The sequence below is a fragment of the Eptesicus fuscus genome, chromosome 15, assembly GCF_027574615.1.
Source record: "Eptesicus fuscus isolate TK198812 chromosome 15, DD_ASM_mEF_20220401, whole genome shotgun sequence".
NCBI lineage: Eukaryota > Metazoa > Chordata > Mammalia > Chiroptera > Vespertilionidae > Eptesicus > Eptesicus fuscus.
This window is the reverse complement of record NC_072487.1, coordinates 47,183,302-47,198,056: the sequence shown is the minus strand read 5'-3', so window position 1 is coordinate 47,198,056 and position 14,755 is coordinate 47,183,302. Positions and strand designations below refer to the sequence as shown.

Below are 14,755 nucleotides of genomic sequence, written 5' to 3'. Positions count from 1 at the left end.
CCAAAAGCACTGAATAGATGTGTATTAACAAGTTAAAATCCTTGAAGATGCTTTAATAACCACGATTCTTTTATAAATTGAGATAAAATGACATATAATTTGTAATGTATTGACACATTAGTTTTAGATGTACAACATGACAATTAGATATTTATGTACTTGCAAAATGATCACAATAAATCTAGCTAATACCCATTATGACACAGTTTCAATTTTTTTCTTGTGATGAGAACTTCTCAGATCTGTTCTCCTGGCAACTTTCAAGTGAGCCATATAGCAACATTAACTCTGGTCACCAGAGAGTTTAGATTTCCTTGCCTGTGATTAAACATAGTAGTAATTAACAAAAAGTCGAACAAAAATGGGTACTTGGAAATATGTAATAGTCTTCTAAAAACAAAAACCCAGAGAGAAATATTAAAACTGATATTAGAAATTATCTAGAATTGTACTGGTCAATATGGTAGTGACTTGCCTTATGTGACTAAATATTTAAATTAATTAGAAATTTAAAATCCAGTTCTTTAGTATCTCTCAGTTCACTTTCTGTGCATAATAACCATGCCTGGTGATTGGCTGCCAAATTGGACCGTGCAGATAGAGGACATTTCCACTGTGGCAGAAGGTTCAATTGGATCTAGAAAGTACTACACATTATAGACTTATCGGACATAGCTAACTGGTATTCAGAGGAAAATTGAAAGCCTTTAATAACTGGCATTATCCTATATAATAAAGAGCTAATATGCTAATTAGACTGAACAGCAGAATGACCTTCTGGACGACCGGATGACCTTCCAGATGACCTTCTGGACGAAGCCGGGGCTGCGAGGGCTGGCCGGGGCGTGAGGGCCAGCTGGGGCTGTGAGGGGCTGCGAGGGGCTGCGAGGGCCGGCCAGGGCTGCGAGCCCCTTGCATGAATTTCGTGCATAGGGTCTCTAGTCTGTATAAAAGCCTAAGTGACCATTTCGACCGACGACCAGCCGGTAGCTATGATGCGCACTGACCACCAGGGGGAAGATGCTCAGTGCAGGAGCTGCCACCTGGTGGTCAGTGCACTCCCACAGCCAACCTTCTGCGGCCAGCCAACCTCCCACGGTCCCTCCCCCCTGCCAGACATCCCCAATTCCCCCGATTGGGACTGGGTGAGACAGCCCCCATCAGCCCTGATTGCTGGCCAGGCTGAGGGACCCCACCTGTGCATGAATTTGTGCACTGGACCTCTAAGATATTAGAAAAACAAGAAGATAAACCAAAAGAAGAAGAAAGTTTTTAAAATTAGAAATACTATTTTAAATACTATTTTAGAAATACTATTTTTAAAAATAGAAATAAAAATATAGAAGCACTGGAATTGATTAATAAAAAGTAATAATTCTGAACAGTCTATAACTGTTCTCGTGGAAATAAGAAATCCATTAGGCGCTATATTGAGATGCTGTTGCAGCTGAGTTATACTTACTTTTTAAAAAATAGATTTTACTTTTATTCCAATAAATTACCATTAATATATTTTCCCAAAGCTAGTGTAATCTTATATCAGTACTTGGTAAAGCTAATTAAAATAAAAAACTAATTTTTAGATGCAAAAGTCCTAAATGAGATTTCAGCTAATCTAATCATATGCTATAAAAGAATAATATCTCCTTGGAATACAAAGCGTTCATATTAGGAAACCTATCAGCATAATTTATTGCATCAACAAATTAAAGGAGAAAAGCCATGTGATTCTGTTAGTGGGTGCTAAAAAGGCATTTGATAAAATAATTAAAACACGTGTAATAAGAATTATGGAAGAAACGACTTCAGCTATGGAAATGATCATAGCACCTATCACAGAGGGTTGTTGTGAGGACTTAGTGACTTCAGTTATGTAAAAATGCTTAGAGCAAGGTCTGGTGCATCAGAATTATTCAGTGTTAGCACTTTTATTATTTAAATGTGATAGAGTTGATTTGTAAAAAAAATTGACAAATGTTCTATTGAATGGCAAAATAGCTGGATTAAAATTATGAACAAGACAGTTCTGCTTACCACTATATTCAGAATCATTTTGGAGGTTTCATTTCTCTAAATAGAAAATAAAAGTAGAAAGAGTAAATGATATAAATACTAAAAGAGATGAAATATTTTAAATTACAAATGGTATGGTTTACATACTTAGAAAACTCAAGAGACAACTAAAGACTAAAAAGATACCCAGATAAGTTTAACAAAATGGTTCTGTAGCAAGAAAATGATTATATCTTTAAGTTAGGATTTAAGGAAAGTCAAATCGCATCTCAAAAACGATCATCATTTGTAAAATTAACATGAATTTCATTAACTCCAGTTAGAAACCCAGTACATTCTTTTATGAAATAGGATAAGGTGATTTTAAATTTCACGTGGAAAGTATATTTCTAAAACTACCCAAGAAAATATACTATATATTTAATCCTATTTTTATTAACGGTCCTTCCTTCTCCTCTTCCCTGCTATAATCACATTTGTATGGAAAGAAGGTTGAGGAGGAAAATAACCATGCTATTTTGGTGGCATTTTTTCTTTTCAGTGTAGATAATCCTTAGAGAGTTATAGAGCTATTTCCTTTTTTTTTTTTTACTCTTTCACTTATTATAAGATGTGTGTGTATACATATATATATATATATTCCTTTTTATTTTAATTGATCTAACATAGAAAAGGTAATAGAAAAAAGTTTAATGACTTCACTCATTAAAGTTGTAATCTATTTTAGTTAAACTGGAAATTAAAGCATATTGATTGACTTATAGATTTTAAAGAAATTTCTCAGATTTTTTTTAATATATACTAAAATAATGGAAATGTGTTGCCTTTTAACTTTCTGAATATTTGGTGCTTTCTACAATGGCAAGATTAATTTTTATTTCAAAAATTTGGAAAGAATTTTCTTTTTCTGTCTCTCTGTCAAAGGTATGCAACCACTCATGTATTCAGTTCAGGAAGCGTTAAATGCCAGACCATGGTGGACTCGTGTGGGGACGGACATTTGTTACTATAAGTAAGTATTCTAAGACTACTAGGACATCAATTTACAGAAGGGGATATTAACTTCACTCTATTTCAATTTAAGGATGAAAAAGTAGAGTTGTTATTGCATTCTTTGAATTGTGGTGATATGCTTTAATGTTACTTCAAACACAGTGGTTCTCAACCTTTCTAATGCCGCGACCCTTTAATACAGTACCTCATGTTGTGGTGACCCCCAACCATAAAATTATTTTCGTTGCTACTTCATCACTGTAATTTTGCTACTGTTAATCGTAATGTAAATATCTGTGTTTTCCGATGGTCTTAGGCTCTACAGCAGCGGTTCTCAACCGGTGGGTCGTGACCCACCGCTTGAGAACCGCTAGCAGGGTCGCCTAAGACTATCGGAAAACACAGATATTTACATTAACAGTAGCAAAATTACAGTGATGAAGTAGCAACGAAAATAATTTTATGGTTGGGGGTCACCACAACATGAGGAACTGTATTAAAGGGTCGCGGCATTAGAAAGGTTGCGAACCACTGTTCTAACAGAATCCTTTAAAATTTGAGATCAGTTTAGGGGTACATTTAGTGGAAATATAGTTGATTCTTGAATAATACAGGTTTGAGCTGCACGGATCCACTTATATGTGGATTTTTTTTCGATAAATACCTGTACTGTTCTCGATCTGTGGTTGGGAGTCCACAGACTTGGAGGGCCAACTATATTCATTCATCTATGCCATGTTACATAGGGGACTTGAGCATCTGCTGATTTTGGTTATCTGTGGGGGTCCTGGAACCAGCTCCCCATGGATACTAAGGGACGACTGTTATATTGGGGAGTCAAAATGTATACTGTGTGTGTGTTTTTTTTTTTTTTTAATGTTTTGTTAATCCTCACCTGAGGGGCGGGGGGTTGAGAGAGAGAGAGAATATGAATCTGTTGAAGGTGTAATGCTAAGTTAATGAAGACTATACCAATTTGAAAATTCCTTGAAAGTCTATGTATGTGTCTATAGGCCATAGCTTTTCTTCAGTTTGTGGCTTAAATAACACAAGGTGATTTGGAAATTTAGAAATTAAGTTAATAGACAAAGCATTTTTAACTCATCACATGTCACTGATATTTAAAGTCTGAAAAGTAAATTTACATTTACAAAAACAAATAATAGGATAATGAGACCTCATGTATTCATCACCCAGTTTCAACAAGTATCAACACAGGGTAGTTTTTAGTTAAACTTTCACCCTTCCCCCCCCACTGAATTTTTGAAAACATTTCCAGATACCATATTTTATCCATGAATACTTCAAAAGTGAACAGTAATGATGTTGCCTAATAGAAATTACTGTATTTAAGAGAGTCTAATAACCACAATGTCATTATCACATTATTTACTATGATAAAATATCCAGTCAGTGTTCAAACTTCCCCACTTGTCTCAAAACAAATGTTATTGGTTTCAATCAGACCTGCCAAGGACTGCACATTGCATTTGATTTATGTTGCTATGTCTCTTAAGTCTCTCAATTTATAGGCTTCCCTTTTGTCTCTTTTTATTTCTCCTTTGTTTATTGAAACTAGATTATTTGCCATGTAGGATTTTCCACATTTTGGATTTTGCTGATTGTTCCCTTGTGCTGTTAATAAATTCTTGTAGTCTCACCGATTTCCTATAAACTAATAGCTAGATCTAGAAGCTTGATCAACTTCAGGTTTGATTTTTGGCAAGAAAACTTTATAGGTGGTGCAGTGAATTGGAAAACATATCATCTCTGGTTATTTCTTTTATTTAATCTTAAGATTGACTAGTGAATTCATGTATGGGATGAAGCAAAAGTAGGTTTACAGTTGTGAGTATGGGCAAAACACAGTTTATTCTTGTATTATTGTTTATTAACTATTATATATTATCTTCCTTTTATATACAAACAACTGTAAACCTACTTTCGCCCCACCCACTGATCCATCCACTGCAAAGGCGTCCATCAGCCTTTCATCTAATGGTTGTAGCAGCCATTGATGATCATTGTCTACCAGTAATGTATATGGCCATCAGAGAATGGGTTCTAAAACCTTTATTGATGTGTAGGATATTAGCTCTAATTAGTAAAACCAAAAGTGAACAGTAATGATGTTGCCTAATAGAAATTACTGTATTTTCCGGCTTATAAGATGACTTTTTAATCCAGGAAAATCTTCCTATACGCCCAGTCATTTTATATGCCGGAAAATATGGTAATTGTTTTTTATTAGTATCAAGTCTATTTTTATAGAATACTTAAGTTGTGCTTTTCACAAATGATGGTTTTTCTCCCCACTTTGAATTTCTATTTAATATAATAGCAAGGAAAAAAATCAGGATTTTGTGTGGAGGAAATAAACGTTTTATGCTTTTCTATTGCAGAAATCACTTCTCAAGAAGTTCAGTTGCTGCAGGTGGGCAAAAGGGAAAATCCTACTATACAATGACATTCACTGTCAATTTCCCACACAAAGATGATGTTTGCTACTTTGCTTATCACTATCCATATACGTACTCAACTTTACAGGTGAGAACTCATTAAGTTGTATTATGACTATTATTGTGTTATATGGATATGTGTCAGATAATAGAAGAAAAATTACTTTAATTAATTTTCTTAATGAAATAAGAAACAGATCCAGTATTGAAGATTTTAGATAATAATACAACATTTGTTGAAAACATTAAAGGGTATAAATGGGGATGTAGTCTTTATTTTTATGTAATAGACAGGAAAATTGACATGATTTTTACTTTCTATCTTTGGGTAGAAATCTACAGTTCTTTAAGATTCCATGATTTTCAGATTTTAACTGGATGAGATTTCCACCTGTTTAATGAGAAGCATTGGATCTGATAGAAAAATCTAACAGTAGAAAAATGTGGATGCAATTAAAGTTTTCTATAGGGAATTTATTTCTTCTAATAGTTTTATGTGGAGTCTTAGATCTAGGTTGCTTAGAATTTGGGGTACAAGAGTTGCTTTGTGGGTTCTTTTGAGATTTTTGATTATTTGCATTGTAAAACAAAATAAAACAAGTGACTTCAAGTAATTATTGTGGTAGATTGACTCTCAGAACAGAATGGCTATCCTACTGGCCAAGGATCATGAAGATAGCAATTTACCCAGAAAGGAATTGGAGCACTAGGGTTAGAAACAAGCTTCCACATGATTAGAGAGGGAAAATGAGAGAAAAACACAGTCCATGTAGCAGCAGAGGTATCAAGGCTGAGGACGCTAAACGAGGCTCCCTTTATTTTAGTAAAGATTGCAATAAAGGTATAATCAGGTATATCTCTGAATAGCATCGCATCACAATATATACTGTTGTTATTTAGGGGGTTACATGTTAGTGCTCTTTACTGATGTTTACCTGTTTAGTGTATGTTGAATTCCCCTACTTTCTTTCAATCCCATGACCTTTTTTTCCAGACATTTGCATGTTTTCTCACCTGGACTTCGGCCAACCTTTTTCTTTCTGGTGTCCTAAAACTTACTTTTACCCCATTTCCTCTTTGTCTGTCTTTTTTCCACACTATAGCAAGAGAGTTCTTTGATGGCAAATCTAATCATATAACACCCCTGCCTAAGACTCCTTTGTGATTTCTCTAGCCATTTGCACAAAGTCTAAAATTCTCACCAAGTCATTTCTTTGCTGTCTTCCACAATTTTTGCCATCTCCACAGACTGTGTGAGCTATTATTTACTTAATATTTATTATTAAATAGTTTTAAAAATAATTCACTCTTTAAAGTTTATCCACATCCTAAGTTAATATCCAGGGAATTGCAGGTTTAATGTGTAGATGTTTTTCTAATTCACAATGAAATACATACCTGTTACATTTTTTAAAGGTAATCCACACATCACTTAGTTATCTCAGTTACCAGTCGTTTGTGCTCTTCCTGCACACTTTTCTTCTGCCTGTACCTCTCTTCTCTGTCCTCTCCACTCATCCTTTGGCTCCTAGTTTAAATGTAATATTTTCCTAGGAGACCTTTCCTCACTGCGCAGACTCAGCTAGGCTCTCCTTACTACAAGCTATGAGTGCTCTGTATTGTCCCCACGTAGGGTCCATTCCTTCACTGTTATGTTCTTGGTACCAGGCACAGTTTCTGGCACAGAAGTATTGACCACACAGTGAATAGTGATTACGTGAATGAACATAAGCAAAAGTGTGGAAACCAACTAAGTATCTTAAATAAGGGATTGAACAGTTTATATTTGGTATGACCATATACTAATGATATTATATGGTATTCATAATTATGAATATGTGTGTGGTTGAATAAATTACTAAGGAATAAAAGCAGGTTTTAAAAAGTCGTGTAATTATAGTTTTGTTTATGTACATTGGCATTTGTTAGTAGTAATCTAAATGATGCAATTATGGATGTTTAAATTTTTTTCTTCTTTATCTTCCCCCCTTTTCACAATGAACCTATATTAATCCTGAAATTAGGAAAAGTTGTTACAAACTTTGTCTGACATAATTTTTCTGCATGTTTTACATTGCTGGTGTAGGTCTATAGTCATTTATCATTTCAAAATTCAGAAGGCTTTGAGAACCAAAAGCTTTTTCATAGCCCATTTGGCAGCAAAGCCTGGCCTAAATTGATGTAAGCCTGTTTAGAATATTGGTTCCACTTAGAGGGACTCTTTTTATTTTTATTTTTTAAAATAAATCTTTATTGTTCAGATTATTACAGATGTTCCTCTTTTTCCCCCCCTTAGCTCCCCTCCACCCGATTCCCCTACCCCCCCCCCCCCCCGCCACTGTCCTCATCCATAGGTGTAAGATTTTTGTCCAGTCTCTTCCCGCACCCCTCACACCCTCTTCCCCCTGAGAATTGTCAGTCAACTCCCTTTCTATGCCCCTGATTCTATTATATACACCAGTTTATTCTGTTCATCAGATTTTTTATTCACTTGATTTTTAGATTCACTTGTTGATAGATATGTATTTGTTATCACTTGGTTGGTCATAATTTTTATCTTTACCTTTTTCTTCTTCTTCCTCTTCTTAAAGAATACCCTTCAGCATTTCATATAATCCTGGTTTGGTGGTGATGAACTCCTTTAGCTTTTTCTTGTCTGTGAAGCTCTTTATCTGACCTTCAATTCCTGCAGATTTATAACGTGCTTATACAGGCTGCCTCTGACCCTGTTTGTGGTATTGCACATTTCATGGTATATGCACTGTATCTGTCTCGAGTTCCCCAAATACTGATGTTTGAACGACATCTGGCCCCTGAGGGTTCCAGAAAAGGGATTAGGAATCTGATTGACATTTAGTTATGTGGAGATCTAGATGCATTTATTTCTATTTTTCATAGGGGGTTTTAAAATAATTATATATTTTATTTTTAAATTTTTATCAAGATGCATCTTCAAAAATTGGAATCAGCGCACAACCCTCAGCAAATCTATTTTCGAAGAGATGTGTTATGTGAAACCCTGTCTGGAAACAGCTGTCCCCTGGTGACTATAACAGCAATGCCAGAGTCTAATTATTATGAACATATCTGTCAATTCAGTAAGTCTATCTTCTTCACTCAAAATGCCAGTCGTCCTTACTTATTTTCCTTTGCTTTATATATATCTGCGAGGGCAATAACACCAGGAATAGGCATCAGAAGTCTTGGTCCTGTTACTGCCTAGCCCTTGGTCTACTTTTGGGCCTCAGTTTCCTCATCTCGAAAATGAGAGAGCTTTGTGAGATGATCTCTAAGGTCCCTTTGATACTGATATTCTGTAGTTCTTATCCTTGTAAGTCATAACCATAATGTAACAAATTATTTTAAGAGTTTATGTAATAATGTCATCAATCAAATTTATAGCTAAATTTATTTATAAATAAAACCACCAGAAAGTTATCAAGTGTTTTAAGTCTAGCACCAAATAGCTACTTGTTTTTCTCGGCCATTTATATTTTTAAAGTTGCCTCAGATGTATAGCTGGGGTAGAAAAAATAAGAAAACTGTTCTAATTTTGATAAGAAAGTAAAATATTTTCAGGAAAGAGAAAGATCGTGCTATGAAAATATGATCAGGTGAGCTGTTATTTTGTAGATGGGTATATCTAAACGCATAGTGAAAATATTTCTCTTTGTAAATTTCTGAGAAGATATACCTTTTGTTCTGTACTTGTCATAGTGACTGTAAAACAGGGGTAAGATTATATTTTCCTTCTTTTCCCAATGACTTTATGAAAAATAAATTTATATTTAAAACTTCCCCAACTACTTGTTCTTTATAAAACCAATATTATATTAAAGAAATAATTTTTTTTATGTTAGAGTAATGATTGGTAAGTAAGTGACTCATGTAGTATTTATTGCATTATGTTCATATTATGAACTCCTTTAGGATGTGGCTTGCATGGGTTTATATCTGTTTTCCTCTCCAGGGCCGAGTACAGTGCTTGTTTATAATAGGTGCACGCTGAATTCTACTATGAATGTGTATCAGAATTCATGATTAAGTAGATATATTTCTAAAGCTTCAAAGTCAAACATCATACAAACTTTTAGTCGTTGTTCATTTTAATTTGAGATTTTATGTGTACCTTAGGAAATCGCCCTTACGTTTTCTTATCTGCTCGGGTACATCCTGGAGAAACTAATGCAAGTTGGGTAATGAAAGGAACATTGGAGTATCTCATGAGTAATAGCCCTACTGCTCAGAGCTTACGAGAATGCTATATTTTTAAAATTGTCCCTATGCTAAATCCAGATGGTGTCATCAATGGAAAGTAAGTTAAGCAATAGTTATAGAAATATTATAGATAATTGTGGTGAGCCTATATAAAATTGTTGAAATAATATTATCCAGGGTGAATTTGGAGAGCAAATCTAGTGATTTTGCTAGAACAAATTTTTAGTGGGGAATTCATTTAAGATACATTTTTAAATGAAAATATATTTTGTATATTAGTAGTATGGCATTTTGACAAATTCTGTATTCATGACAGTATGATTTCATAAAATGTCTATCTTGCTTGAATTATTTTAGAAAAATCACAGTGTTAGGATATGAGAAAGATTTATTTTTAACATATCCTCTTATATTTCTTTTTTAATTTTGTCAATGATGTGATCTTAGTTGTAAGATTTAAAATCTCCTGGGATCTCTTTCCACTGATATGGCATGTTGGGTCCATCTGCTAACTTCTTCCTGATATGAGGAAGTACAGTCTCTGACAGAAGGAATTCTTTAGACTGGAGATGCTAGAAGATACTACTTTTTAAGCGAAGGTAGCTCATTGTTAGTACAATTCATTTATTGTGGCAATTAGACAAGGTCTCTTTAGTGCATTGGAAAGATGGAATTTGACATGAGCATCTCCAAAGTTGAGGGTACTGTGTTTTATTCAATAAGTGTAGCATGAATCTTTCTCATATTTTAGGAAATTTTTAAAAAGAGGATAATTTATTTTTAGGGTATGTTAGGGTAGTGGAACTAAAATGAAATTTTATGTTTTATTTTAATCAGTTAGAATCCTGTTTATATTTCTGTTATCACCTTCTAATTGTTTGCTTAAATTTTTGCTCAGAGGCTGTAATACTTAATACCTATGATTAAATGAAAATGTATTTAAGTATATATGCTTTTCATAAACTAACCTTTCTTAGGAGGGCCCAGATAGCACTTTTAATAATAACTAATACAATCAAAATATAAAATGTTAGTATAAAATGATTATTATGTAGTCAGAATGGGAAATATGGCCATTAATTTTTATAGAGTATGGAATAAAATCCCAGAATTGAGAATTAGTATTTTTCTATAGCTTGAAAGTTTTGACCTATGAATCTGAAAGCTTACCACACTTAATTGCATGTAACACAGGATCTTGGACACAGCAAATGCTTAATAAATGATTATTTAATGACTAAAATATGCATTCTGTTGAGCCCACCATCTATACCAATTGGAAATTTTTAGTGAAATAGAATCATAAAATCAAATCAAATATATATAAGAATTTATTGGTATCAGTGTTTGTCTATCATTGTGTTTGCATTTGTGTAGTCACCGCTGTTCTTTAAGTGGAGAGGATTTGAACAGACAGTGGCAGAGTCCAAATCCCGATTTGCATCCTACAATTTACCATGCGAAGGGGCTGCTGCAGTACCTGGCTGCAGTAAAGCGCCTACCACTGGTAAGTGCCAGGATTTGTTTGTGCTTTGTACAAAGACATGACTTTGTCGATTAAAGACTTAGTATTTTATACATTACTAGAGGCCCGGTGCATAAGATTGTGCACTCTGGGGGTGGAGGGATGTCCCTCAGCCCGGCCTGCACCATCTTGCAGTTTGGGACCCCTCGGGGGATGTCTGGGACCCCTTGCTCCTTATCGCCCACCTGCTCGCTGCTCCTTACCACTTGGCTCACTGCTCCTTAGCACTGCCGCGGAGGTGGGAGAGGCTCCTGCCACCGCCGATGCACTCGCCAGCCATGAGCCCGGCTTCTGGCTGAGCGGCGCTCTCCCTGTGGGTGGGCACTGACCACCAGGGGGCAGATCCTGCAATGAGTGTCTGCCCCCTGGTGGTCAGTGTGCATCCTAGCGACCGGTTGTTCCGCTGTTCGGTGGATTTGCATATTAGGCTTTTATTATATAGGATTTTCTGGTTATAAAAGCTAAGTGTTAATTTCAGAAGCAATTTCTTCAAAATATCTTTTTCTGTTATCAGTCACTTGTGTACTAATTATGGTATCAATATAATGTATTTATATTCTTATTTAATCAGATTTAATTTTTATAATTCTCACGAGCCCTTTACCTTTCTTTTTTTATTTATGAATATTGGCAACTCCTGGCTGTAATTTTAGGTATTTAACTTCACTGTTTGAACAATACTTAGGTAACAGTATTTTTAAAATTCTCATACTAGTAGCTTATATCTGAGCTCTTTAGTCAACTCTGAAGCTGATCAGTCTCAGCTACTCACGTGGGAAAGGTCATATAGATGGGGTGGGAGGCTCCAAGAGCTGTGTGAATGTGCTTCTGTTTTCAGCAGCTTTTGTTTAGAATGTTTCCATTCTGTTAGTGTTTAAATGAGTTAATCTTTCTTTAGGAAAGAAACATTTTGCAGAGGGGAAAAATTGGCATGTGAGCCTGTCCTTCATTTTTAAAATGATGTTCTCAAAAATTAAATTGAAACTATACCCTTTAAAAAAACATTTATGTTTATTTTTTAAATTATTGATTCCAGAGAGAGGGATGGAGAGAGAGAGAAAGAGAGAGAGACAGAGAGAGAGAGAGAGAGAGAGAGAGAAGAAAGAGAGAGAGAGACATTGATTGGTTGCCTCCCACCTGTGCCCTGACCAGGGATGGAACCTACGACCTGGGTATGTGCCCTGACCAGGAATTGAACCCACCACCCTTTGGTGTATGGGACTGTGCTCCAACCAACTGAGTCATACCAGTCAGGGCTCACATGGGCCAGGGCTTAAACCACATTCTTTTTAATAGTGTTTTTCATGAGAACATTTTCATGTGTTTTTAAATTAGATAAATATTTTAACAGCCCTTGGGGCAGTGATGACAACAGATGTAGATTTGACCTATAATTGAATTTATTATTTTTTATAATGGTGCATAGGAGATATATAAGAAAAGAGTGGAATTTGTGGTTTGATGCAGGTCTTGCAAAGGAATTTCTATCCATTCTAGTAATCATAGGTTTCCATCCAAACTAGATATTTCTACTTTTATTGACTCTACTTGTTAAATGGTGGCTCAGTTACAGTAAAAGGATCAAGGAACACTGACCAGTTTATTGGCTTAATAGTAACTAGATTTACTTGACAATATATGAATTTGAAGGTTTTTAATTCTTAAAACATATAATCTTTTCAAGGTTTATTGTGATTATCATGGCCACTCCCGAAAGAAGAATGTATTTATGTATGGCTGCAGCATCAAGGAGACAGTGTGGCATACCAATAATAATGCAAGTTCCTGTGATGTCGTGGAAGATGTGGGATACAGGGTAATTATGACAGATAAGTCAGGAGTTTTTGAGATACAACTATGCATACAACTACAGAAAATAATTTAACATATAAACTACACAGATTCTGTTCATGTTGCCATTTTGCTATTATGGTTTCAAATTTTTCATTTTAAATGTTTCTTCCAAATGTTTTTGCTTTTTACATTTAGATGTTTATCTGGAATTTGTTTGATCCGCGATATGGGGACCTATTTAGTTTTATGTATAACCATTGATTAAACAGTACATCCTTCCTCGGCCGATTTTATAAAGCCATCTGTGGCATACCATTTTTCCACATGCACGAGATCTTACTGCTTCAAGCCCTGTGTGCTTTCATTCTCCTCCTACATTTATGCTTAGACAAGCACCCTCGGTTAATTTGCAAAAAAGTTTCAGTAACTAACCACTGCCCTTAAGCAGCAGCTCAAAGTACATTTTTATTTTTGGTTCTCTCTCTTCCCCTTTTCGGAATAAATAAAATGTTAGAGTTATATAAAAAATGGAAATAATCGAGGAATTCAAAGTAGTCAGTGAAAGTGTGAAAGTCATCTCACAGTTACTGATTAAGCAGTTTTGCTATTCTGAGCACATTAATTCAGAAATTACACCTAGAGTATGTGAAGTTTTTGTTCGTTTCAGTGCTCCAGAGCTACTTGTTTTTTCACGTTTGTTGGCTGTCTTTGCTGGCCCTCACATGGAGATCTGTGTCAGTCTTTATGACAGTTCCACAAGATTTCCATTGTGTGCTTTTGTTCTTGTTGTACGGATGTGCCAAAATTTATTTATCCAGTTACCCCCTGTTGGTGGTCATTTGATTAGTATGCCAAATTGTTCTTCATAAAGATTATACAAATTGATGTTCCCCAATATAATGAATGATAGTGCTATTTCTCCACACCCTTATTACATAATACTATTATTTTTGCCAGGTTAAAAAATCCCTCATACTTTTAATTTGTGAATCTATAATTTTTATGATGAGTATTTTCTCATATGTTTGACCAATTATGATCTCTCTTTTTCAAAATAGCTTTTTTGCATATTGTCTGCTTACTTTTGTGCTGGCCACCTAGTTATTATTGTTTTTTAAACTATATGTATTACAAGTGTAGCAAATTATTTGTGATGTATAGTAATTTAAAACTTTTATCATGTTTGTTGAATTCTTAAAAAATGGCTTCTGGGTTTTAAGGTTTAGAAAACTTTTCTCATTCCAAGATTTAAAAGTATGGTTCTATGTTTACTGTTTTTAGTTTCATTTTAAAATTTTACATTTAAAATTTTAATCTAATTAGAAGTTAATTTAATGAAGATGAGTGCTGGAGCTTGTTTTTCTCAGTGGCTATCCAGTAGTGTCAGCATTAGTGAGTGATCAGTCTTTTCTCTAGTAACTGTAATAACTTTAACAGGTACCTTTGGTTCTAATTTTGAATCTTTTCTTTCTAGAGATATATCTATTCCTGCACCAATATCACAATTTAACTTAGCGTTAGGCATATAATTTAGGTTAATATCTGCTGGGTTATTTCTCCAGTCATTGCCTTTTCTTTCAGAATTCCTCAGGGGGTATTCCCATATTTACACTTTCAGGTAAACTTCAGGATGATTTTAAGTTGCCATAAACGTTGTAGGCATTTTGATTGTGATTGTCTTAGTTTTATTGATTAATTTGAAATGATTGACATTTACAGTGGCAAATCTTTTGTTGTTGTTGTTAACCCTCAC

The 14,755-nt window shown here is 34.7% G+C and overlaps 1 protein-coding gene across 1 annotated transcript in view; it reads left to right on the top strand.

The window, feature by feature from the left end:
* Positions 1 to 14,755, top strand: part of AGTPBP1 (ATP/GTP binding carboxypeptidase 1) — a 110,391-nt gene that overhangs the window by 74,010 nt on the left and 21,626 nt on the right. Inside the window, exons 19-24 of the mRNA XM_054727090.1 lie at positions 2,938 to 3,025; positions 5,409 to 5,553; positions 8,410 to 8,563; positions 9,600 to 9,780; positions 11,061 to 11,190; positions 12,893 to 13,024. Of these exons, the coding sequence (XP_054583065.1) occupies positions 2,938 to 3,025; positions 5,409 to 5,553; positions 8,410 to 8,563; positions 9,600 to 9,780; positions 11,061 to 11,190; positions 12,893 to 13,024 (830 nt within the window). The remainder of the gene's footprint in view (positions 1 to 2,937; positions 3,026 to 5,408; positions 5,554 to 8,409; positions 8,564 to 9,599; positions 9,781 to 11,060; positions 11,191 to 12,892; positions 13,025 to 14,755) is intronic.